Here is a 26,617-nt window from a genome sequence, read left to right as displayed (position 1 = left end):
AAGGTTAAATTTATGGCATACATTCTGGTGTGTATACAATTAACGTACGTCCTTGCATTTAATTATCAATATATATTTATATAAACTAACATTTATTAAAAAATAAACAACATATATATATAGACGAATAGTTTATTAGTTCCTCAACAAAACAAGAAAAGAAATAAAGAATTAACACAAGATTTAATCTTTTTTTGTTAATTAATCAAAATATACTTCAAATTCTAATAATAAAATACATATATACATGTATTAATCTAAAATGCATTATCGAGTAGAAGGGGCGCAACTCGTGGTATCAAACCGGTATACTGAACGGATCAAAACAGGGTCTGAAAATTTTGAACGTTCTTTTGTATCCATGGTCTGTTTTGGTCTGACACGGTCTTAACGGGTCTAAACAACCCGCTAGACGATTCAGTCTTTTCCGTCTTGACACGCCTTAACGAACTGATTTACCTGATGAGGCTATCGATCTGAACGGCGACTTAACTATCTTAAATATCTTGACGATTTTTTCTAGCGGTAAATCCAGTCAATCAAGATGTGATCAGACCAAAATGACCGTTTCAGACTGAAATCGTGCTACTAGTGCAATTAGGAGAAAAAATAAAATTAGCGCAAATGAAACTAGAGGCTCTCAAGAGCCCGTGTCGCTCACCTGTTACTGTATTTACTGATGTCGGCCATCTTGGTTGGTAGGCGGGGTCATTAGACACTTTTTTAAAATAGACACCCTAGTTATGATTGTGGCCAAGTTTGGTTAAATTTGGCCCATTGTATTAGAAATATGGACTATAAAGGACAATAACTCCTTAAGGGGTTCTCTGACAATTTTGGTCATGTTTGACTTATTTGTAGATCTTACTTTGCTGAACATTATTGCTCTTTACAGTTTATCTCTATCTATAATAGTATTCAATATAATAACCAAATACTGCAAAATTTCCTTAAAATTACAAATTTTAGGGCATCAACCCAACAACGGGTTGTAGGATTCATCTGAAAATTTGTGAGGGGATAGATTTTATATTGATGGACATTTAAATCTTGAAAGATTTGCCCTAAATGTCTTAGTTTCAAAGATATAAAGCAAAAATTGCATCTTACCACTATGTTCTCATTTTAGCAATATTGGCCATTTTGTTTGGTAGGTGGGGTCATCGGACACATTTTTTAAACTATATACCACAATTATGATTGTGGCCAAGTTAGTTTAAATTTGGCCCTGTAGTTACAGAATAGAAGATTTTTGTACAGTTACAAAAAATGACGAAAAAGTTAAAATTGATTATAAATATAAAAGGCAATAACTCCTAAAGGGGTTGACTGACAATTTTGGTCATGTTGACTTATTTGTAGGTCTTATTTTGCTGAACATTATTGTTGTTTACAGTTTATCTCTATCTATAATAGTATTCAAGATAATAACCAAAAACTGCAAAGTTTCCTTAAAATTACCAATTCAGGAGCAGCAACGCATTAACAGGTTGTCCGATTTGTCTGAAAATTTCAGGGCAGATAGATCTTGACCTGATAAACAATTTTACCCCCATGTCAGATTTGCTCTAAATGCTTTGGTTTTAAACATATAAGCCAAAATATACATTTTACCCCTGTGTTCTATTTTTAGCCATTGCGGCCATCTTGGTTTGATGGCCAGGTCATCTGACACATTTTTTAAACTAGATACCCAAGGATGATTGTGGCCAATTTGGTTAAATGTGACCCAGTAGTTTCAGAGGAAAAGATTTTTGTAAAAGTTTACAGACGACGCACGACGGACGACAGACGCCAAGTGATAAGAATAGCTCACTTGACCTTTCAGGTCAGGTGAGCTAAAAATGAAATCGGCAAATGAAAGAATGAAAATGTTCAAAATCGGTGCAAATGTCATACGCCCATAAATGATGAACCCTACCTATTGTCTTTCCTCTGAACACTATAGTTACATGACAAGCATGGTTAAGGAAAATATTTCATATCTGGTATATGCTTTTTATGTATTAAAGTCTGTGATTATCTTCCCTAATTCAGTAGAAATAGCAAGGAAGGAACAATTGGCTCAGTATCATTACATATGTTTCTGCAGACTTGATAAAAGAGATTTTTCAAAAAAAAAAATTTGTGTTGATGGGTTTCTGTCTCATTGAAGTATTCACTGCATCACCATTTATTATTGTTAGTGTTGCAAATAAGCAAAGACAAAGATATATTGATATTAGTATGTTCTCTATGTTCCCTATCTTTTTACCACTATTTATCTGCTTATAGGTGAGTTTAACAATATATCTACAATCTACGTTTAATCATACCTCTTTTCAAGTTCTGGCCAATCATTAGCATTTCCATGTTCCTGTATCATGATGGCTGAATTATACAAAGATTGCTGAAAAAATCATTAAAAAGTAGATTATTTAGTTGATACAGACAAAGACTCAATAATTCTCAAACAGCAATTTTAAAAGAACATACATTCCCTGTATTGATACATGCATTTTTATTTGATAAATATCAACATGGTTTTTTTTTATATTTTTTTTATTTTGCTTCAAACTTTCAACGAAAAACATAATTATTTCTTAATTTATAGATGAGAGTGAACTTACACCTGGTAAATCTGCAATGCTTTAAGACTCCCTGAAGAGAACACATGGGGTTTGCAGGGTTGTTATGATAAAGCATATATGACAAATAACGAATACAATCTTGATTTCCATTCAATTTTTAATTTGTTTTTTGATAACCCAACAATACCTTATTTCGAAATGCTCTTCCACTTCATGCTTATTTGGCCTTTTTAACTATTTTGATTCTATCATCACTGAAAAATTTTTTGTAGACAAAAACTTTAAGTTTCATATATAGTATAAAAAAAAAAACATCGCCCATGTCTATCCATTTTTTTCTGTTACTATACGAGCTTTATTTGACCTTGGATTTAAATATTAAAAGGGGAGATCATAATTTGTTTAAATTCAAACATTATTTTAATACTGAACAATTAGACAAGCTTTATTGTTGATTCCTGCATTTAGAACTTAAACAAGAATGTGTCCCCAGTACACAAATGCCCCACTCGCACTATCACTTTCTATGTTCAGTGGACCGTGAAATTGGGGTAAACCCTCTAATTTGGCATTAAAATTAAAAAGATCATATCATAGAGAACATGTATACTAAGTTTGAAGTCGATTAGACTTCAACTTCATCAAAAACTACCTTGACCAAAAACTTTAACCTGAAGCGGGACAGACGGACGGACGGACGAACGGACGCACAGACCAGAAAACATAATGCCCCTCTACTATCGTAGGTGGGGCATAAACTAGAGGCTCTAAAGAGCCTGTGTCGCTCACCTTGGTCTATGTGCATATTAAACAAAGGACACAGATGGATTCATGACAAAATTGTGTTTTGCTGATAGTGATGTGTTTGTAGATCTTACTTTACTGAACATTCTTGGTACTTAGAATTTTCTCTATCTATAATAAACTTGGACCTTTAGATACAGTGAAAAATATTTTGTAAAAATTTACAAAAATTTACCAAATTAGTGAAAATTGTTAAAAATTGAATAAAATGGGCAACAACTCCTTAAGGGGTAAACTGACGATTTTGGTCATGTTGACTTATTTCTAAATCTTATTTAGCTGAACATTATTGCTGTTTACAAGTTATCTCTATCTATAACAATATTCAAGATAATAACCAAAAACAGCAAAATTTCCTTTAAATTACTAATTCAGGGGCAGTAACCCAACAACAGGTTATCCGATTTATCTGAAAATTTCAAGGCAGATAGATCTTGACCTGTTACACAATTTTACCCCATGTCAGATTTGCTCTAAATGCTTTGGTTTTTGAGTTATAAGCCCAAAACTGCATTTTACCCCTATGTTCTATTTTTAGCCATGGCGGCCATCTTGGATGGTTGGCCGGGTCACCGGACACATTTTTTAAACAAGATACCCCAATGATGATTTTGGCCAAGTTTGGTGTAATTTGGCCAAGTAGTTTCAGAGGAGAAGATGTAAAAGATTACTAAGATTTACGAAAAATGGTTAAAAATTGACTATTAAGGGCAATAACTCCTAAAGGGGTCAACTGACCATTTCGGTCATGTTGACTTATTTGTAAATCTTTTTTTGCTGAACATTATTGCTGTTTACAGTTTATCTCTATCTATAATAATATTCAAGATAATAACCAAAAACAGCAAAATTTCATTAAAATTACTTATTCTGGGGCAGCAACCCAAAACCGGGTTGTCCAATTCATCTGAAAATTTCAGGGCAGGTAGATCTTGACCTGATAAACAAATTTACCTCATGTCAGATTTACTCTAAATGCTTTGGTTTTTGAGTTATAAGCCAAAAACTGCATTTTACCCAAGGTTCTATTTTTAGCCATGGCGGCCATCTTGATTGGATGGCTGGGTCACTGGACACATTTTTCAAACTACATACCCCAAAGATGGTTGTGGCCAAGTTTGGATTGATTTGGCCAAGTAGTTTCAGAGGAGAAGATTTTTGTAAAAGATTACTAAGATTTACGAAAAATGGTTAAAAATTGACTATAAAGGGCAATAACTCCTAAAGGGGTCAACTGACCATTTCGGTCATGTTGACTTATTTGTAAATATTACTCTGCTGAACATTATTGCTGTTTACAGTTTATCTCTATCTATAATAATATTCAAGATAATAACCAAAAACAGCAAAATTTCCTTAAAATTACTAATTCAGGGGCAGCAACCCAACAACAGGTTATCCGATTTATCTGAAAATTTCAGGGCAGATAGATCTTGACCTGTTACACAAGTTTACCCCTTGTTAGATTTGCTCTAAATGCTTTGGTTTTTGAGTTATAAGCCAAAAACTGCATTTTACCCCTATGTTCTATTTTTAGCCATGGCGGCCATCTTGGATGGTTGGCCGGGTCATCGGACACATTTTTTAAACTAGATACCCAAATGATGATTTTGGCCAAGTTTGGTGTAATTTGGCCCAGTAGTTTCAGAGGAGAAGATTTTTGTAAAAGTTAACGACGCTGGACGACGACGGACGACGGACGACAGACGACGGACGATGGACGCCGGACGCCAAGTGATGGGAAAAGCTCACTTGGCCCTATGGGCCAGGTGAGCTAAAAAGGGAGATAATTTCCAACATTTCAAATTTTGTTGATTATCAAATATTACTTTAGTACTTGACAATTGGTAAGGTTGACCCTTGCATTTAGATCTTAAAAGAGGAGAAAAATGTGGATATTCTTTCATTTGCTAATTCAAATATAATTGGTAATTGACAATATTTTCACAAGCTTTAGCTTTATTTAACCCTGGGTGTAACTGTTAAAAGAGGAAACTTATCATGGCATTTTATTATTCGATTATGTATCTACAACAAAAATATACAAATGCTTACCCAATGATCTGGGTCATGCTGCAAAGCAGTTTCAAAATATACTCTTGCTGCATCTGGGTCTTTCAGTTCCAAACTCACAACACCAAGCTACAAATAACCATAAATCAAAGAGATGTTAATGCTGTAAGCAATCCATTCTGACATGACATACAAAAGCAAGTTATCTACTATGCAAATGATTACGTTTAGACATTTCTTTTAAATTGATTTATTTTAAGCAGTGTATGTGCTGAAAATATATGTATGTGATTTATTGAAGGTGGTACCCAACACTTTAACTAAAAATAATTTGGCTCGTTTAATTTTAATTAAATTTTGACAAAGTATTTACTTTGACCCTTTAACAAAAATATAAAAAATTCCAAAATATTGAACCAATCGTTTTGTCAGAAAAATTACACTGGTTATATAGCAGTTTGACAAACACCAATTTTGATCATTGAGAAGCTTAATATTCCCAATACAACACAACGTTATTAAAACGTTTAGCTGACTTTACAGAGTTATCTCCCTGTAGTGTTAGGTACCACCTTAATAAGTCATTTCATTTTCTTATTTAAGAGCAAATCACATGTGGAAAGCTGCTAATAAGTTATAAAATATAATTGATATAAAATCAGACTGGAGCTAAAAACTGACTCTCAAACATTTTTTTCCTGGATTTTAATATAAAATAAGTTACTTTGAAATCAAAAAAATATTCTAACTTCTTTTCTATCATAAAACATACATTGTAATAGACATCAGCATTATCTGGTTCATATTTCAGAGCTGTTTTGTAGATCTCTATTGCCTCTTTCATTCTGAAATATAAAACATATACTGTAAATTCTAAAACTAAAAAAATACATGATAATTCTGACATGTATATTAAGTTTTAGGGAACTCTGATATGTAGTTCCTAGAAAAACTAGAGGCTCTAAAGAGCCTGTGTCGCTCACCTTGGTCTATGTGACTATTAAACAAAGGAAGCAGATGGATTCATGACAAAATTGTATTTTGGTGATGGTGATGTGTTTGTACATCTTACTTTACTGAACATCCTTGCAGCTTACAATTATCTCTATCTATAATGAAGTTGGCCCAGTAGTTTCAGTGGAAAATGTTAGTAAAAATTTACAAATTTTATAAAAATTGTTGAAAATTGACTATAAAGGACAATAACTCCTTAGGGGGTCAATTGACCATTTCGGTCATGTTGACTTATTTGTAAATCTTACTTTGCTGAACATAATTGCTGTTTACAGTTTATTTCTATCTATAATAATTTTCAAGATAATAACCAAAAACAGTAAAATTTCCTTAAAATTACCAATTCAGGGGCAGGAACCCAACAACGGGTTGTCCGATTTATCTGAAAATTTCAGGGCAGATAGATCTTGACCTGATAAACAATTTATCCCCCTGTCAGATTTGCTCTAAAGGCTTTGGTTTTTGAGTTATAAGCCAAAAACTGCATTTTACCCCTATCTTCTATTTTTAGCCATGGCGGCCATCTTGGTTGGATGGCCGGGTCATCGGACACATTTTTTAAACTATATACCCAAAAGATGATTGTGGATAAGTTTGGATTAATTTGGCCCAGTAGTTTCAGAGGAGAAGATTTTTGTAAAAGATGTCTAAGATTTACGAAAAATGGTTAAAAATTGACTATAAAGGGCAATAACTCCTAAAGGGGTCAACTGACCATTTCCGTCATGTAGACTTATTTGTTAATCTTACTTTGCTTAACATTATTGCTGTTTACAGTTTATCTCTATCTATAATAATGTTCAAGATAATAACCAAGAACAGCAAAATTTCCTTAAAATTACCAATTCAGGGGCAGCAACCCAACATCAGGTTGTCCGATTCATCTGAAAATTTCAGGGCAGATAGATCTTGACCCTATAAACAATTTTACCCCCATGTCAGATTTGCTCTAAATGCTTTAGTTTTTGAGTTATAAGCCAAAAACTGCATTTTACCCCTATGTTCTATTTTTAGCCGTGGTGGCCATCTTGGTTGGTTGGCCGGGTCACCGGACACATTTTTTAAACTAGATACCCCAATGATGATTGTGGCCAAGTTTGGTTTAATTTGGCCCAGTGGTTTCAGAGGAGAAGATTTTTCTAAAAGATAACTAAGATTTACGAAAAATGGTTAAAAATTGACTATAAAGGGCAATAACTCCTAAAGGGGTCAACTGACCATTTGGGTCAGGTTGACTTATTTGTAAATCTTACTTTGCTGAACATTATTGCTGTTTACAGTTTATCTCTATCTATAATAATATTCAAGATAATAACCAACAACAGTAAAATTTCCTTAAAATTACCAATTCAGGGGCAGCAACCCAACAACGGGTTGTCCGATTCATCTGAAAATTTCAGGGCAGATAGATCTTGACCTGATGAACAATTTTACCCCATGTCAGATTTGCTCTAAATGCTTTGGTTTTTGAGTTATAAGCCAAAAACTGCATTTTACCCCTATGTTCTATTTTTAGCCATGGCGGCCATCTTGGTTGGTTGACCGGGTCACCAGACACATTTTTTAAACTAGATACCCCAATGATGATTGTGGCCAAGTTTGGTTAAATTTGGCCCAGTAGTTTCAGAGGAGAAGATTTTTGTAAAAGTTAACGACGCCAGACGACGACGGACGACAGACGACGGACGACAGACGACGGACGACGGACGCCGGACGCCAAGTGCTGAGAAAAGCTCACTTGGCCCTTTGGGCCAGGTGAGCTAAAAAGTAAATAGGAATTTCACAGGACAGATTGACGGACAGAGGGAAACCCCTTTAAACCTGTGATCAGTTTCACAAAAAAATCTTACAATTAAAGTTTATCGTAAGTCATGAACAATTCAGTATATATACAATCAACTTAATCAGAAGATGTTTTATGAAACTGATCACAGGAATATAACAAATTCAAAGTAGATGCAGTAGTATTTCAGAAATGTCAGAAAACAAATTATCTTGTATGCAGTTGTTAAATCTTTGATAAATAGTTGGATCCTTATAACCCTGCCACTCACTTTATGTACCTGTTTATAATTCTAGATGCCTTCAATTGAAAGAAAAAAAATCATATTTATCTGATGCATTTTTTCAGTTCATGCTTTGCCATCATAAAACTTTTGATCATGATTATCTCACTCAGACTCAGAAATCAACCAATCAAAATACTGGATTTTGTGTTTCGAGCACTGAGTACTGTCTTGAATATTGAATTAAGTAAAGTCTTATGACCGAGACCCCAGTTGTCGACATGTGATGTTTGTCTTCCAGTTTAATCTATTTTTCATTTTTTGTTGTTAACCAAGTTACCTTAAGCGTAATAGACCATACAACTAACCCTCCACATTTTCAGAGTCATAACTAGAAACCAAACATATTATTTTCAATGCCTCATGAAAACCATCTAAACTATGATCCTTGGTTAAGCTGGTGTAAATTTTAAAACTCTTCAAACAAGATAAATTACCGTACCTTCCTAGCTTGACCATGATATCACCTCTATTAATGTATCCCTGTACATAATCAGGTCTCATACTGACTGCTGTCTGTAACATCTAAAAGACACAAGAAACAAACGTATTCCTCATGAAGTACAAGTAAATTCTATTCATGAGTAAAAGGTGGAGGCACCCTCTTAACAAGGTTAAGGTTGTTATAATAACAGTTTTATCCTGAACAGCTTTTCTGATTTGTATGCATGGTATATTCTAAAGATCATATGTGTATAAAAGCCCTGTACAATTATTCTACAAACTCCAGAATATATATTTGAATATTATTCTTGATGAAATCTGATATTCTTAGGAGAAATAAAGATCCTACTATACTACATAAAGGAGGTATATAACACTACAGTGAGACAACTCTGTAAAAATTAGCTGAACGTTTTAATCATGATCTATTGTTAAAGAAATATTAAGCTTCTCAAAGATCAATATAATTTTTTAGTGTTTGGCAAACTGCTATATATCCAATTAAATGTTTTAGATGAAGTGTGTGGTTCAAGTTTTTTGAAATTTTTGTATTTTTGTCAAATGGTCAAAGTAAATATTTTGTAAAAATTATAAATTGAATGAGCCAAATCATTTTTAGTCGAGGTGTTTGGAACCGCCTTAACCTTGATAATATAATAATCCAGTCACAATATTTAAATTTGCGTCACTAAAGAATCTTTTGTAGACGAAACACTCGTCTGGTGTAAATAAAAATTTCAATACTGCAGCAATCAATCATTTCTGATGGATTACCTGTTATTCCTAAAAAAAATCTTTTTCACTATTGGAAAGATATAATTTTCAACATCTGTTTACCTTATCAGCTTCATGAAGTCTTGATTCATTTTTCACCATCAATGTAGCTAAGTTAAGGTAAACATTCAGATGGTTAGGTGCAATTCTGGCTGTATAACTTCTTCCTGGAAAATATGTGAAAACTCATTAATGATCAGGACAGCAAACAGGGAAAAGAAAATCAAAGTAAATTCAAAGAGGAAGGAAAATTGTTTGTATAAGCTGTCATTTAATTTCAGATCCACCATTAATATTTATTGATATGTGTTTTAGACAGAAAAAGTTCACTCAAATCATGGCAAAATTTCCCATTAAAATTTTTGTTTAAAGTCATATGAAACGAGTGAGTGGTGAAAAATAATGTTTATCCAATTCTTGAACCAATGTATGTATGTATCATAAACTTCATCCTCTGTGCACGATTTCTGTCACCAACCTCAAAGTATTGGGGACGGAATATTTTCCAATAGAGAAGAGTATCTGAAACTAAGAACAATAACTCCTTACAAACCAAAAAAGGGAGATAACTTAAAAATAAAAAATATTAAATGTTGATACATTTGTAGTATTACCTGGTATAATAGGAGGGAATAAATGTAAAGCTTTCATATAAGCTTCCTCTGCTTCACTACTCATGTTCATGTTGTTGTAAGTTCTTCCTACATTTATATGTGCTCCGATATCATCTGGTTGTACACTGAAAAAGCATGTGAAAATATTTATGTTCGGTCAATAGTTTGTTGCTGCTGCAAGATCTTCATCAGTGTCAGTTATTGTGGATTCATTTATTTTCATGGGTATCAATTTTCCTGGATTGCTAAAAACTTGTAATTTCATGTGTTTATTTGATTTCTTGGTTTTGCCCATCTCTATATACAAAGTCTATTGAAAATATGTTGAATATTTGAATTCTAGGTTTACCTGAACCCAAGAAAATTGGTATCCAAGAATAATAATGAATCCACAGTACATGTATTTACAACTTCTCAAGATCAAGGAGCCTTGTTGGACATGTGGTCTAAGTATTCCACTACTGTATCACTAGCATGTCAGCACTGAGGTTGTGAGTTTGTTTGAACCAAGAATAATAATGAATCCACAGTACATGTATTTACAACTTCTCAAGATCAAAGAGCCTTGTTGGTCATGTGGTCTAATTAGTCCACTACTGTATCACTGGCATGTCAGCACTGAGGTTGTGAGTTTGTTTGAACCAAGAATAATAATGAATCCACAGTACATGTATTTACAACTTCTCAAGATCAAGGAGCCTTGGGGGTGATCATGTGGTCTAAGTATTCCACTACTGTATCACTGGCATGTCAGCACTGAGGTTGTGAGTTTGTTTGAACCAAAAATAATAACCATTCCAAAGTACATGTATTTACAAATTCTCAAGATCAAGGACCCTTGGGGGTCATGTGGTCTAATTAGTCCACTACTGTATCACTAGCATGTCAGCACTGAGGTTGTGAGTTTGTTTTAACCCCACACAGGGCAGGTGCAATCTACCCCTATCTGGTTGCTAGCTTTTCTGCTGTAGGTTGGTAGTTATCTCTGGAAACTGCCTTCTTCCACCATCAAAAACTGACAGCCAAGATATAGTATATCAAATAAATAAATATATAACATGAAGAACTTGAACCAGCACATCATTTCACCAAATAGTCTGACAAGGAAAAATACTGTCAGTCATGAACATTTCAGTTTAACTTACAATCAGTGTTAGTTGTAACAAAAATGTGAAAAAAGCACTAAACTTTTCTAAAGTAATTACATAAATTATTTAAATGTGTACTTTGTTATTTTATTTTTCATTTTCATACCTTACTGCTTTCTGGAAATATTCCAAAGCTTTGGACCAATTCTGGTCTTTTTCTAGGGCATGTCCAACATTGTTAAATAACTTGGCATTCTGCTGATTAACCTTTAGAGCTGATCTGAATAGAGAATATTCTGATTTCCTGTAAAAGATGAAAAACCCCAATGTTGTATGCAAGCTAGAATTTCATTGGTCAATATGAACACAAAAAATCTAACCTATCAATAAATTCTATTTAGAAGCATGGCAAAAGATTTTTTATGGACTTGATAAAATATGTATAAAGTAAATGCTCATTTGCTTTCATATGAAAATAAATCTTTTTAACCTTTGTTTATAAGGAAATTAAGTGTTTTATACAGTCTGACTGCCTAAGTAAACTGTGTTGATCATTTACTCACATAATAAATTTACAGTAGATGTAATCGTTACATTTTTATATTTTTGTAAAATAAAGTAGAACTGTAAAAGTTTTAATTTAGGCTTTAAATTGCAGATAGGATTGACTTGTGAAAAAACATACAATGTTTATTATGCACACAGTTGCATTTCAACAGGTTTATCTTTTTGCAATAAGGTTCAGTTTAACAGATTTCATTGTTAAACAAGGTATCAATTAACTTTAACTTAAATAGTGTAAAATTGGGATATCTAGGATTGCATTCTAAGTTTTACAAGTTAAAAATATTCTTGATCTTCTAGCATTCAGGAATGTTCCACTAAAATGAATGAAGGTGTGCAGGATGGTACTTCCAAAATCCCTGGACAAGTATCTTTACATTAAATAAAGAAGCATACAAGAAGAATCAGCACATGAACATGGTCTAAAAAATATTTTACCTTACCCTCCAACATTCATTTTTCAAATGGAATAGTTCTAAAAAGGAAACATTAAAAGTTTTTCTCACCAATCGAAATTTCTCATATAAGTCTTTGTTCCATGAGTCAATAACAGTACTCCCATGCATCCCCACAGAATAGCTTTTAATTCTCTGGAAAAAAATACGTAAAATGTTTAAAATCAGTAAACAAAAATTACTCCTTTTTTGCTGCAATATATATATTCAAATGTTTATTCAATGTGATCAACAACAGAAAAAAATATTTTAACTTTGCACCTAACCTTAACTACTGTAAATTCAGAAATTATTGTAATAAATGCCACAAAGTTAAAAATTTAAACACACATTTTGAAATTTTTTATATGAATTAAACAGGATTTTTGTTCAATATATATATATATAGCAAAATTTTAAATCATATTTTAGTCTAAAATGACAAAATCACAATAATAAATGGACACAATAATTTCTGAATTTACAGTATTCAATGATGCAACAAGGTCATAAAAATATTTAAGTTTGAAAATTTATTAGATGAACCATGCATTAACTAATTCCTTCTCATAATATCTGAATAAACTAGTCAAAGTGCCTCTTAAAGTCATAAGAAACGAGTGACCAGTGAAAAATAATGTTCTTCCAATTCTTGAACTAATGCATACAAACATCCTAAACTTCGTCTTCTGTGCTCGAATTTATCATTTTTTTCGTGTAAATTTCGTATAATTGTCAATTTTTTTTCTCAATCGGTCAGTGTTGTTGTGAAAATATGGCAGGTAATTAAAGTTCGTGTTTTGAAGCCGAAGTTTAACGATTGTCACCTGTTTGTCAACAATTGACGAAAAATAAACAAAAAAGCATGGAAATTGAGCACGTGTTTAACATGTAAATTCAGATAATAGTTTATTTTAAGGACATCCATGCGTATTGTGGTCACCGGATTTTTACGAGATGGGTCACACTGAGGTCACCTTGCATACGGAAAATATGTCGGGGGAATAGCTTGCTGGAAGGAAGCTATTCAAATAAAGTAAACTTCTTCTAAATATGAATAAATTAAAGAATTTTCTTCAGAAAAAAGTATATGTACATAAGTTTTATAATGAAAACTATCCATTGAGTTATAAAAATCATATGCATTAATTTTTTTTGATTTGAGGTTTCTTATGACTTTAAGTCATTTTTGTGACCTATTGTTTGATTTGATACAGTAAATTACCTTTTTAAGCCTATTACAAATCAAACAAGCACTACAGCACAAAACCCTATATTTGTAACGACACCTTCCTAATCTTGAGAAATTTCAAAAAGCTAAAATTAATTTCAGACTTCATCATTGCAGGACTGATGAAAAAAAAGTCTCATCTACAGATTATAAATCTAGTACATTGTATGAGCTTCAAAATGTTTTTCAGGAAATTCTGCATTTCACTTTTTTTTTGCTAAGATTCTTTTTTAAATATTTAAAAAAAAAATTTACTTTTTATAATTCATTAAAATTTCAAATCCAAGTGCCACCAAAGCACAGAATCCCATGCTTGGTGTGTATAATATTCTCTCAGCCACCACAAATCCTACTGGGAAAAACAGGTTAGATGCTGGTATAAATGGTAAGATAATCATTGTCAGACACTGCAAATACAGAAAAATGATCTGGTTAAAATATAAAGATAGAAGTGAATGTGCATGAGACACATATCCTAAGATATAATAACTTTTAACACAGATGTTTTTCTCACATGTTTAAGGTGGTACCCAACACTTTAACTAAAATTAATTTGGCTCGTTTAATTTTCTTAAAATTTTGACAAAGTATTTACTTTGACCCTTTTACAAAAATTTCAAAATTTCAAAAAAATTGAACCAACCGTTTTATCAGAAAAATTACACTGGTTATATAGCAGTTTGACAAACACTTATTTTGATCATTGAGAAGCTTAATATCACCTTAACAACACAACATAATTAAAACGTTTAGCTGATTTTACAGAGTTATCTCCCTGTAGTGTTAGGTACCAACTTAAGCCACTATTTTCTTTGGTAAATGCCTGTAGAAAGTAAAGAATATGATGGCTGTTTTCCTCTTATTCTATTGGTTGATGTAGTCAAGCGTTTGTTTATATGTCAGTTGTTTTCAGTTTTTGGTTGGTTGATAAAGTTTTGTTTATTAGGTCAGTTTTTATAAACTTCCCCGTTTTGAATTGACCTTGGAGTTTGGTATAATTGTAAATCTTTTTCACATGTGTTGCATCAAATTAAAACTTAAGGAAGTTCGCTTCTCAGTTTCAAAGTAATTAACTTTTCAAAACACTAGCATATATTGATAGGGGATTAATAAAGGAATCAAAAGAGCAAAAAAATTATATAGGTCACCATGCTTGTTTTCGAGATATTAGCCATTGGAATTTTGGCGGGAAAATATTCTCTCTGGACTTTTCATAGCTTTATCATTGACAAGTTTAAGTCTTCAAAAACTATTAAAAAGTAATTAAAATTTTATAAGACTTTAACAGACAGCTTATCATTATACATGTAAAAGAATTATTATAAGAAAAATGGGGGTCACCGGGCAAGTTTTGTTAAGGCATTCAAATGGATAAAACCAGAGGATTCCGAAAATCTGACCAAAATTCCAAAACATGACAAGCGAGCTTCCTTAAAAAGAGATATTGCTCTACAATGACTTCCATACTTTGTAAGTCTTGTATGATATTTAATTTTAGTTCATTTATGTTTTGGAGTTTAGTATGATGTCCATTATCACTGAACTAATACATGTTTTTGTTTAGTGGCCAGCTGAATTATGCCTTTGGGTGTGGGATTTTCTCACTGTGTTGAAGACATATTGGTGGCCTACAGCTGTTGTTTGCTCTTTGGTCTTGTTGTTGTATCTCTGACACATTGCCCATCTCCATGCTCAGTTCTATTAGTCTAATCTATTCATTGCTTACTCTTATAATGACAGTTCTAAAATTTTACTAAACTGATAGGACACCTTAATAATTAAAAGAAAGTTTGATGGACCTATGACTAACTATGCAAAGGATATCATAATTCAATAATTGATTTCAGGATAAATCTATGTTTCATGAATACAAGAGGCTCTCAAGAGCCTGAATCGCTCACCTTAATTCTTTTGGTTAAATCTCTCATCAATGATTATTTTGGCTTTTCAATTTATTTAAATGTTTTTTGGATCGTCCTATTTTCTTCAAAAGCCAAAAAAAATAATCATTTTCTCCTATGTTCTATTTTAGCCATATGGGCTATGTTTCTTGACATACAAGGAAATAAAATATAAAATTTATACTAGATACTCTGAAACTCATTTAGCCTAAGTTTGGCTGAAATTGATACAGCAGTTTCAAAGGAGAAGATTTTTTAAAGTAAATCAACATGATGAACAAATTGTGAAAAAGTCTTTAAAGGGCAATAACTCCTTAAGGGGTCAATTGACAATTTTGGTCAAATTGACTTAATTGAAGATCTTACTTTGCTGAACATTATTGCTGTTTACAGTTTATTTCTATCTATAATTATATTCAAGATAATAAACAAAAACAGCAAAATTTCCTTAAAATTATCAATTCAGGGGCAGCAACCCAACAACAGGTTGTCTGATTCATCTGAAAATTTCAGGGCAGATAGAAATTGACCTGATAAACAATATTACCCACGTCAGATTTGCTCTAAATGCTTTGGTTTTTTAGTTATAAGCCAAAAACTGCATTTGACCCCTATGTTCTATTTTTAGCAATGGCGACCATGTTTGTTGATAGATCATAACTTCGGATACAATTTACAAACTAGATACCCTAAGGAACATTCAGTTAAAGTTTGGAAGTATTTGGCCCAGTAGTTTCAGAGGAGAAGATTTTTGTAAAAGATTACTAAGATTTACGAAAAATGGTTAAAAATTGACTATAAAGGGCAATAACTCCTAAAGGGGTCAACTGACCATTTCCGTCATGTTGACTTATTTGTAAATCTTACTTTGCTGAACATTATTCATGTTTACAGTTTATCTCTATCTATAATAATATTCAAGATAATAACCAAAAACAGCAAAATTTCCTTAAAATTACCAATTCAGGGGCAGCAACCCAACAACAGGTTGTCTGATTCATCTGAAAATTTCAGGGCAGATAGATCTTGACCTGATAAACAATATTACCCCATGTCAGATTTGCTCTAAATGCTTTGGTTTTCGAGTTATAAGCCAAAAACTGCATTTGACCCCTATGTCCTATTTTTAGCAATGGCGACCATGTTTGTTGATAGATCAAAACTTCGGATACAATTTATAAATTAGATACCCTAAGGAACATTCAGTTAAAGTTTGAAAGTATTTGGCCCAGTAGTTTCAGAGGAGAAGATTCTTGAAATAGTTTACGACGACAGACGACGACAGACGACGGACGACAGACGATGGACGACAGACGACAGACGCCGGACGACGACGGACGCCAAGTGATGGCATAAGCTCACTTGTCCCTTCGGGACAGGTGAGCTAAAAAACACTTTCAATTTTTAATAGGTTTCCTTTGTTTAAATAAATATTAACCATTATAACAGCTCTGTTCCTATCATTCTGATGACTCAGCATAAAAACAACAAATCTGGCCAATATCACATAGAATAACAATGTAATTAGGTTACGGTGATCTAATAAAGAATTAATGACAGGTATGGTTCCCATCGTCCAATCACAGCATAGGTGGGAGGGGTTTATCAATATCCAACTGTTGACAGGCAATAAGTAGTTATAAGTCATGTGTTTGGTAGGGAAGGGCTCCATGGATGCTGGATTATCAAATCTGTAAAGTAAAAAGCAAGTTTCACAATTATTATGATCTCGATAATCATTATCAGCAATTACTGAGTATATCCAGATTGAATATCTGTGTCAAAAATTATATGAAATGTTCATCTTGTTATATCAATAATTGTTTTCTCCTTTCTTTGCTTATGATACAACTACATTTTTGCTGCCTATGAGCATAGGAACTTAAGCATTTCTATGAAGTTTTTTTTGGTATGTACAAGAGCAATAAAACCAAAATTCAAACTTGATCTGTACTTTTTGGTAATAAGCATTGTGTATAAGATTCATAACATTTGGTTGAGGCAAACTAAAGAAACAGAACTGAAACCAATTTTGGGATGTACTGACATACATGCAGACAGACAAGGATAAAACCTTAATGACCCTTCACTACAGCGGGGCATAAATTTGGTCCAAGTTTCATAAAATTTCATAATCATTGTACAAATTCAAAGTTATTGATGTCTTTAAAGACTAGACATTTTAGAAACATGATGTTTTCAAAATTCTTCTAGGCTTTCTAATCAAGTATAACAAGCATTATATAGCAGTACTTCTTAATATTTAAGAGACAATTGATTTACCTAGTAAATATGGGAAGTTGAGCTCCCATGACTTTGATTCTGGCCACCATTAAAAACATAGTTGTACCAACAAGAAAAACACATCTTATAACAGAGTCCTTAAACCAAAATGGTAAAACTGGCTTTCCTTTGAATGTACTTATAATTATCTGCAGGCATTCTGTAAACGTTGCCTAAAAGTAATGAAAAACATGTGATAAAACGATCATTGTACCAAAGCTTTGATTACATAGTGAATGAAACTGTCAACCTATATTTGTGTTGTTTGTATAATTTTTATACACAAAAAACTAAAGTTTAAAACAAATTTGATAAGATATGGATAAACAACTTCCACTGACAGGTTAAACATGTTAAAGGTGGCATTGCAATTTTTTCTTTCTCTTGCTCTGGTTTTATCTTTCTTTTGCACTGATTGTGTACATGTGAATGTTATTTCTTATTTATCATTATAAATCTCTACCATTAGCCAGTCATATATATGTTAGGATTTGTCAATTATAACATGTATATGGCCCTCGATGATCAAGAATTGACTCCTCGTGCAATATGTCCATCGTGTCCCAATTAAGTTCTCGAACAAAATGAACTGAAACTAAATTAAACATATAAAGTGAACACGGCTTATATCCAGAGTTTACCAATATACCCTCAAGGTAAAGTACATGTACATTTATTTACTCACCTGGTTTAAAATTGAAATTCAAATATAGAATCAGTTTTCACTACTAGTGATAAAAAAAAACTAGGTGGTAATGAACATGATGAATGAATAAATGTCATACATCCATTATAGATTGGTTGCTAATTATAATAAGAAACAAATAGCTTACCCTTTGTACAATAAAAACTTCATATACACAACACACTCCAATCACTGTAATGCCTATTTCTTTACACAACATTGCTATGGTTACCAAAATAACTGTGTATATCAATGGTGGCCACACTGAAAATACAAATTGAATACATACAATAGTTCATTTATATATTTAGGTTGTTATCTACTCTTTGATTGGGTTATTTCTCTTTGACATATTTCCTATTTCTATTCTAAATTTAAAAATTTGATTGATTATACAAATTTTCATAAAGGGAGGTAATAAATGAAAAACATTAAAAAATATTATCTAATATTGTTTTGGTAAATTAAGCCTCCTCGAGCTCTGAACTTTTATTCTCTACTAGTTTACATTTGTAGGCTATATCCTCAACTTAATTCTAGTATGACAGTAAAGCTGTTTTATGTGAAGGTTTCAAGCGCATATATATTCGACATAATTTATGCCTCTAATTAAGGAAGATAATAAATATTGAAAAGATTTAACTAGATCGTTTCAATGAATTCTTGAGCTATATATCAAAACACAATTTTTAGGATTTTTCTTCCAAAAGTCATTTTCAATAAATAAACCCTAGAGCAGATTTTTATCAGTTGTTAATCATAAAAAAAAGTACCTATTCTAATGCAAACAAAAAAATATCAATGACAGTGAAGATTTACTTAACAAAAAATTATTGTTATATACCTGTTTTTGATTTGTGTCCTGTACATCTTGAGTAGGACCATAGAGCAGCTAGGAAAAATATAGAAGACAAACATTCAGCTCTGCCTACAACACCAGTTACCTGAAAAATATAAGAAAATTCATCTCTTTCACATCAAGTTAGCTTGAAAATTATGTATGTATCATCTGATCATTTCAATTTTTGCTAATAGGTGTAATACCACCAAATCATAGTACGTCACATCCGGTTGTATAAGAAAGTAGGTCTAAAAAAATATTCCCTTGAATTTGATAGTTGTAGGTAATTAATCCTACATTTTATTGCAGTAAAATCATTTCTGTGTCATAAACATATGTCTTGGGTATTTCAAAACACCATTATTTTTTATTTGGGATTTTTATAGAAAGTTTTGTAATCTTGAGGTTACATGGTGACTAAACCTTGTACACAGATAAAATAAGGGGAGAAATTTGGTTGGTTAACTTCCAATGATGGTTATTTTCTTATATGCAATGAAATGTCATGTGAATTTTTTTCTATAGTACTGGACAGGATAAAACTTTACTCATGCCAAGTATTTCTTTATTTGAAACAAAGATAAATTCTGTACATCTAATAGGGGAAAATCAATGGTGGTATTACACCTAATAGTAAAACAGACAGAAAAATAAGACAAATCATCAAATAAATAAGAGGAACATTTGGGTAAGAGACAATAATCTGACAATACAAAAAAATCATCTCCATGTAAACATTCTGCATTCTATTGTATTCTAACTTCCAAACAAATTTATTCTAAATGAATGGCAATGGGTTTTACCACATTTCCTCTGTTGCCATCATGCTGCTAACACTTTTCAATTTACATAAGTTTATATGGCTTCATTTATTTTTGTTGTAGCAATTTTCCTGGATTGGGTAAACATGGATCTGTAATATTTTTTATATATTTTCTGTTGGAATCCTTTTGTCAGAGAGAGAACAATAAAAAATTGACTTACAGCTTCCGTGTGAACTGGATGCACAGCAAACAGTAATGCTGCTAGAAAACTTGTAAATTCTTTCATAAAAAGAGTGCATATTCTGGAATGAAAGAAAAATGTATACCCAACAAACAGAGCACATTTACAATGCACTGTAGGTGCATTTATACTGAAATTGCATGAATGAAGATCTAAATGAGAGTATATAACTTACCTCAATGAGAAAACAACACAGAATAACACTAAAGATATCAATTCCTAAGATAAATTAAATAAATAACTATTTAAAAATACTAATTATTATTTTTTATGAAAAGAATATACCATAAAATTCTAAACTTTTAAACTGATCAATCAAATAAAATGTTAAAGTAAAAGTCAATTACTGATTCAGATGGAAAATTATTTTCCTGGATAGTTTTCTAATTGCCAATCATAGTGATCATACCCCATCTCCTAGCTATCAAAAACTTTCTTTTCATATATTTTATGATGGTATAATACTAAAACTCTAAGGGGAGGGATTGTGCCTCATATTCATATAATGAAGACATAACCTTTCCATCAGTTTTCAATTGAGGTCTGGAGCTGGCATGTCAGTAACTGCTAGTAATCTGTTGTTATTTATGTATTATTGTCATTTTGTTTATTTTCTTTTGTTACCTCTTTTGACATCTGACTTAGACTTCTCTTGAACTGAATTTTACTGTGCATATGTTATGCCTTTACTTTCCTACATTGGCTAGAGGTATAGGGGAGATCTCAAAAAACATGTTTAACCCCGCCACATTAATGTGCCTGTCCCAAGTCAGGAGCTTCTGGCATTTATTTGTCTTTTATGATTTGTAATAATAGTTTCTTGTGTATAATTTGGAGTTCAGTATGACATCCATTTTCACTGAACTAGTATATATATTTGTTTAGGGGCCAGCTGAAGGACCCCTCCAGATGCGGGAGTTTCTCGCTGCATTGAAGACGTATTGGTGACTTTCTGCTGTTGTCTGTTCTATGGTCAGGTTGTTGTCTCTTTGACACATTCCCCATTTCCATTCTCAATTTTACTTTGGGAAATTAGCTTACAAGAATGTTTTATTTATTGATACATATATCTTTTTTAACTTAAGAGAAACAAAATGAAATAAATGGGACACAGCTAGCATATAACGTTATAAATGGACAAAACTAAAGAAATGTTAAAGTGATGCTACCAAAATTTTAACTTAAACTGAGAATTGTGTATGAATTTCATAACATTTAATTTGGACAAGTTACATTTAAAGAACAGAACCAAAAAATGCATTTACCATTTGTAAAAGGGATAAGTCTTGAATAGTAAAAGTGACGCCTCCAAAATTCAAACTTGACCTGTTTTTTGTGGTAATGAGCATTGTGTATAAGTTTCATTTCATTTGATTGAGCATGGTTGAGACAACTAAAGTTAATGAACATTGATGAATGGAAACTAAAAATTCAACAATGTTTCTATTTGTAAAGAGGCAAAACTGAACAGTAAAAGTAACGCCACCAAAATTCAAACTTGACCTGTGTTTTGTGATAATAAGCATTGTGTATAAGTTTCATAACATTTTGTTGAAAGGCAAACTTCAATTAGAGAACAGAATCCAATTTTGAGTCGTAAATTCCAACGGACAGATGGACAAGATAAACTTAATGCCCCTCCGCTACAACTGGGGCATAAAAATAAATTTCCTAACAGATACTTACTTCATTAATACAATGCAGACAACAGCATGTAAGATGACGTTGATTAAATGATATGACATTGGTTCAATTTCACTAATCATATAGTTCATACGGAAGGTCAGTACACATAATGGTCGATAGGATTTGTGACTTTTCTCCTGTAATTACAATTAAATTATGTTAATGACTTGTAACACACTAGTTTTGACTAAATACACATTCATGAGGAGAAGGATGTGCTTACCCTTCTAGATTACATCATAAATCCAACTTCAACACAAGTTTTTGCGCTCAATCTTTCGTGCTTTGTCTATATATTGTTTTGTTGCAATTTTTTTGCCATAGCGTTACCATGGTTTCCTATAGTTTTTTACCCAATTATTATTATGATAATGACATTTCTTATTAAACCTTTTTTTTGTGACACTGACTACAATCATGACAATTGACCACATCAAGAAATGAATAACATAGGGAAAAAAATACTGTGAATACATTGAATATTTCTGTGAATGTATTCATTATCACACAACTATTGTGAAAAATTTGACCAGATGTAGATAATATTAATTCAAACTTGTTATCAAATTGTGATCACATCATTACTTCTATATATTGTTTTTTTCTGTATAAATATGTCTCATTATTTTCTGGAAATGATTCAGTGTTATTGAATGCTTGTTAATTTGGTCAGTACACATGTTATTCTTGTTATTCTTAGCTAGTTTGAATTATTGTTATAATCATTCCATTGCAATTTAACAGCTCTTCTAATCTAAACAAAATCTACAGTACTACAGGGGCAATAAATCATAAATTTAAATTAAAGATATAATTTGTTTCATTTAAGGCGGTAGACCTAGATTAAGGAAAATAACTCTTAAAATCATCAGTAGGTTTGTGTCAGCCATTTTCATAAATATGTTCTAAGCTTCTAGGTTACATAGATTATTTTCAATCTGTTTCCGGTAAATGCTTATTAAAATACATTGATGAACTTGACTTTAACAAACACATAACTAATTTAAAGAGTTATCTCCCTGAACCAAGGTCTACCCTTTAATTAATACATTCATGACATTGTGTACTAGCGTTTTTATTATAAAGTTCATACCATGTGCATAGGTGTACCCCAGAAATCATTCCAAAACAGGTTGATAAAAGGAACTCTAGGTTTCAGATCTTTGTTTTCTACAATAGCTGACATGTCATCAAAAACAAATCCACAATCTAAAGCATTGTGATAACAAACTGCTACAACTGCACAAAGTATTGCTGAATACACATTGAATTTTTCCATCTGTAAAAAAAATATGAAAATTGTTCAGTTTGTTCAATTAGTCATGTTAGTATTCATGGTATTTCATGTATATCAGGGACATATACTTTTTTATTAAATTGGTAAATTTATATTTTGATGTTCATTAAACCATACAATACTGGATGGTTGTCATAGACATTTTCAAATGATTTTAAGACACATGCCAAAATTAAGGAGCATTTTCATGGAATTGGGAGTCTACTTTTCAATTCCTGCCCTTGGCTTAACAACTTTTGGAACCAGAAATACTTTTCATAACTATTAATCATTCATTGCAAAATTTACCATGTTATGACTTACTGTGACAACAGAAATAGGCATGTAGCTTTGATTACTATTAAACATGTTAAACCCTCTTGTTGCAACCAACTTTATATGGTTATAAATATTTCATTTGCTAGAAAATATGACAGTTGGAAGTCTGTGACATACTACATCACTTGCCTAACAATAACTTCATTCATTGTATGATATTGTATGGCATGTATGGTATGATATGAAATGACGATTTCAAAGGGGACCCAGTGAAGAAGTCAGTCAAGATACATAAAATCAGCTGCATGATGCCATCTGCTGTGGATATTTTTTCATTTTGACCTTTTTTTATCCCACATTGACCATGTTGACGCAGGAAAGTGTTAATTGTTGAAGCAAAAATTTTAAATAGCTTCCAAGATGTTATAAAATTTTGACAATGAACATGACAGCTGGAACATGATCAGTCAGGGGACTTACTTAAATAAGTGATTTTCTAAATCACTGATTTAAGTAACATTATTTCCATAAAGGTTGGAAGTTCGAGTTGTCTTTCTTTAATAATCACCTATTTAAGTAGTACAAATTAATCACTAGAAGAAATGATTTAATTTTATTGTAGCTTTAAATATAGAATACTAATGATTCAGGGACTAATTATGTTTCTAAACTTATCAGAACCAACATCTGTGTTGTCTAGGATGACCAGGTCATTTCAGGTGATGACCTTGTACTGAATCTAGGATAATAAAATTTGGAACAAAATACAAAATTCCAATTTGTGACAAAACCTCGATTTTGCTACTCAAATAAGTGATTTAAAAATCACCTATTTCAGTAAGTCCCCTGACTGATGATGAAGAAATGTTATCTGCTTAATCTTAAATATTTTATTTGAACTGTTGAAAAGGATTCAGCAAGGTTTAGAAGTTTGCATTATAACATGTATAAATCAAACATATATATATACATGATATATATGGACATACTACATCATGTACATGTGTGTCCCTTTAGCACAGATGGTATGGAAACAAGTGACTCTGCAGCAGCAAGATGATTAGTCCCTATGTAGATTTGCAACTGTACAGTGATCTCTCCAGGGCCTTTTAGCATCATGATAATGTTATACTATAATCTTAAATGTGATGCAATCTGAAGTGGTTTTCTTACATGTCTTATAGATTATGTTCATGATGTTATTGATGTGATGCTACAATTTTTAGAAACAAAATGGTATTTCAATTTCTCCTGTTTACCAGGATGCTAATTATATATAAATAAAATATCTGGAGAGAACACTGCAACATTCCCTGTCAGTGTCAGTTTCAGGGGGATTCAGAACTGCAGCATTAAATTTTAACCATGCTATGACGAAATTGCTTCATTATATAAATGTGGTAGATACATCATCAGTCGTAAGTGGTTGAGCTACTTAAGGATGTACTTCTTTAGATCAGTCGGTATACATGCTGCCATGTAAACACAGAGGTCCCAGGTTTCGTCAGTCTGGGTGGAAACAAGAGGAGTGTGATGGGATTCCTTCCCTTATTAGTAAAAGTGGTGGAGACTTAAGACAGCAGTAAGTGGTTCAGCTAAGGAAGTACTTCTTAAGCTCCATATGTATATGTGCTGCCTTATAAAACAATTAAATCTGGGTCCCATTTTCATGATTTTAGACTAAAGAGTCCCCATGGAGACAAGCAATTTTTTAATGAAATTCCATGCTCTCCGGTTACACAGAATTATTTATATATATATATATATATCTAATATTATTGGATGTTGAATTGACTTTAAAAAGGTGCCGATTCGACTAGATGCCAATTTAAAGTCATACGAAACATCAAATTAAAAAAAATTATGTATATATATGTTTTTTTATAACTCAATGGATAGTTTTTATTATAAAACTTATGTACATATATATATATACTTTTTTCTGAAGAAAATTCTTCAATTTCATGAATTTATTCAAATTTAGAAAAAGTTTATTGTATTTTAATTGCTTCCTGATTTAGGAAGCAATTTCGCCTGACATATTTTCCGTATGCAAAGTGACCTCAGTGTGACCCATCTCGTAAAAACCCAGTGATCGCAAAAAGATTCGCAATACGCATGGATTTCCTTAAAATAAACTATTATCTGAATTTACATGTTAAACACATGCTCAATTTCCATGCTTTTTGTTGATTTTTATTCGTTTGTTGACAAACAGGTGACAATCGTTAAACTTCGGCTTCAAAACTCGAATTTTAATTACTTGCCATAATTTCACAACACTGACCGATTGAAAAAAAAATTGATGATTATACCAAATATACACGAAAAATGCACAGAAGACTAAGTTTATGATGTTTGTATGCATTAGTTCAAGAATTGAAAGAACATTATTTTTCACTGGTCACTCGTTTCTTATGACTTTAACCAGGTGCCAATTTGACTTTTTCTATGGGTGCCGATTTGACCAGGTGCCGATTTGACTTGCACCTAATTCAACATACATATACGTGGTGACCGGGTTAACTTACTTAAAATTAGAAAATGGGTACCTTGTGTTATATTAAACAATATGGTGTGGGTTTTTTTTTAGAGACAATTGAGTGTGTGACAGACACCTTTGACTGTTTTTTTTCCAGACTTGTAAGGTGGCACACCTGTGTAAATGCATGGATGATTAATTATTGCATTTGACAAGTTAATACAATTCGTGAATCTTATCTTTAAGAATGTATCTTTTTTAGTACCTCCAGATTCCAGAGAAAATGTGTGCAGATTATTATGACCGTGAGAAAAACTTTTCTTAGTACATTTTTGGTGATTGTACAGACCGGTTCTTTTCAATTTTTTATTTTTAAAATAGAAGAGTTAACTTGGGAGACTTTATTAAAAGTCTTATCATAATAGAAATGAGATATTGTCGGTATTTGACAGTAAACTGTATCACAAATTAAAAAAAAAATGGAACCAGAATACTGTATAAAGTTCAAATAAACAGAAAAAATATTTGATGATCACAACATTCACAAAAGATGTTGTGTGACC

The 26,617-nt window shown here is 32.0% G+C and overlaps 1 protein-coding gene across 1 annotated transcript in view; it reads right to left on the bottom strand.

Moving 5' to 3' along the window:
- The window catches only part of LOC139491311 (protein O-mannosyl-transferase TMTC3-like), a 49,093-nt gene extending 22,671 nt beyond the window's left edge, over positions 1-26,422 (bottom strand). Inside the window, exons 1-17 of the mRNA XM_071278930.1 lie at positions 26,320-26,422; positions 23,111-23,296; positions 22,018-22,154; positions 20,311-20,392; positions 19,330-19,429; positions 18,634-18,749; positions 17,801-17,973; positions 16,956-17,208; positions 13,872-14,023; positions 12,458-12,541; positions 11,554-11,691; positions 10,300-10,424; positions 9,749-9,852; positions 8,910-8,992; positions 6,160-6,232; positions 5,430-5,516; positions 2,316-2,389 (exon numbers count right to left, since the gene is read on the bottom strand). Of these exons, the coding sequence (XP_071135031.1) occupies positions 2,316-2,389; positions 5,430-5,516; positions 6,160-6,232; positions 8,910-8,992; positions 9,749-9,852; positions 10,300-10,424; positions 11,554-11,691; positions 12,458-12,541; positions 13,872-14,023; positions 16,956-17,208; positions 17,801-17,973; positions 18,634-18,749; positions 19,330-19,429; positions 20,311-20,392; positions 22,018-22,154; positions 23,111-23,296 (1,967 nt within the window). The 5' untranslated portion in view covers positions 26,320-26,422. The remainder of the gene's footprint in view (positions 1-2,315; positions 2,390-5,429; positions 5,517-6,159; positions 6,233-8,909; positions 8,993-9,748; positions 9,853-10,299; positions 10,425-11,553; positions 11,692-12,457; positions 12,542-13,871; positions 14,024-16,955; positions 17,209-17,800; positions 17,974-18,633; positions 18,750-19,329; positions 19,430-20,310; positions 20,393-22,017; positions 22,155-23,110; positions 23,297-26,319) is intronic.
- Between the last annotated feature and the right edge of the window lie 195 nt (positions 26,423-26,617).

This window comes from Mytilus edulis, chromosome 10 (assembly GCF_963676685.1).
Source record: "Mytilus edulis chromosome 10, xbMytEdul2.2, whole genome shotgun sequence".
NCBI lineage: Eukaryota > Metazoa > Mollusca > Bivalvia > Mytilida > Mytilidae > Mytilus > Mytilus edulis.
The sequence above is the reverse complement of the archived record's forward strand: the minus strand, read 5'-3'. Positions and strand labels throughout refer to the sequence as shown.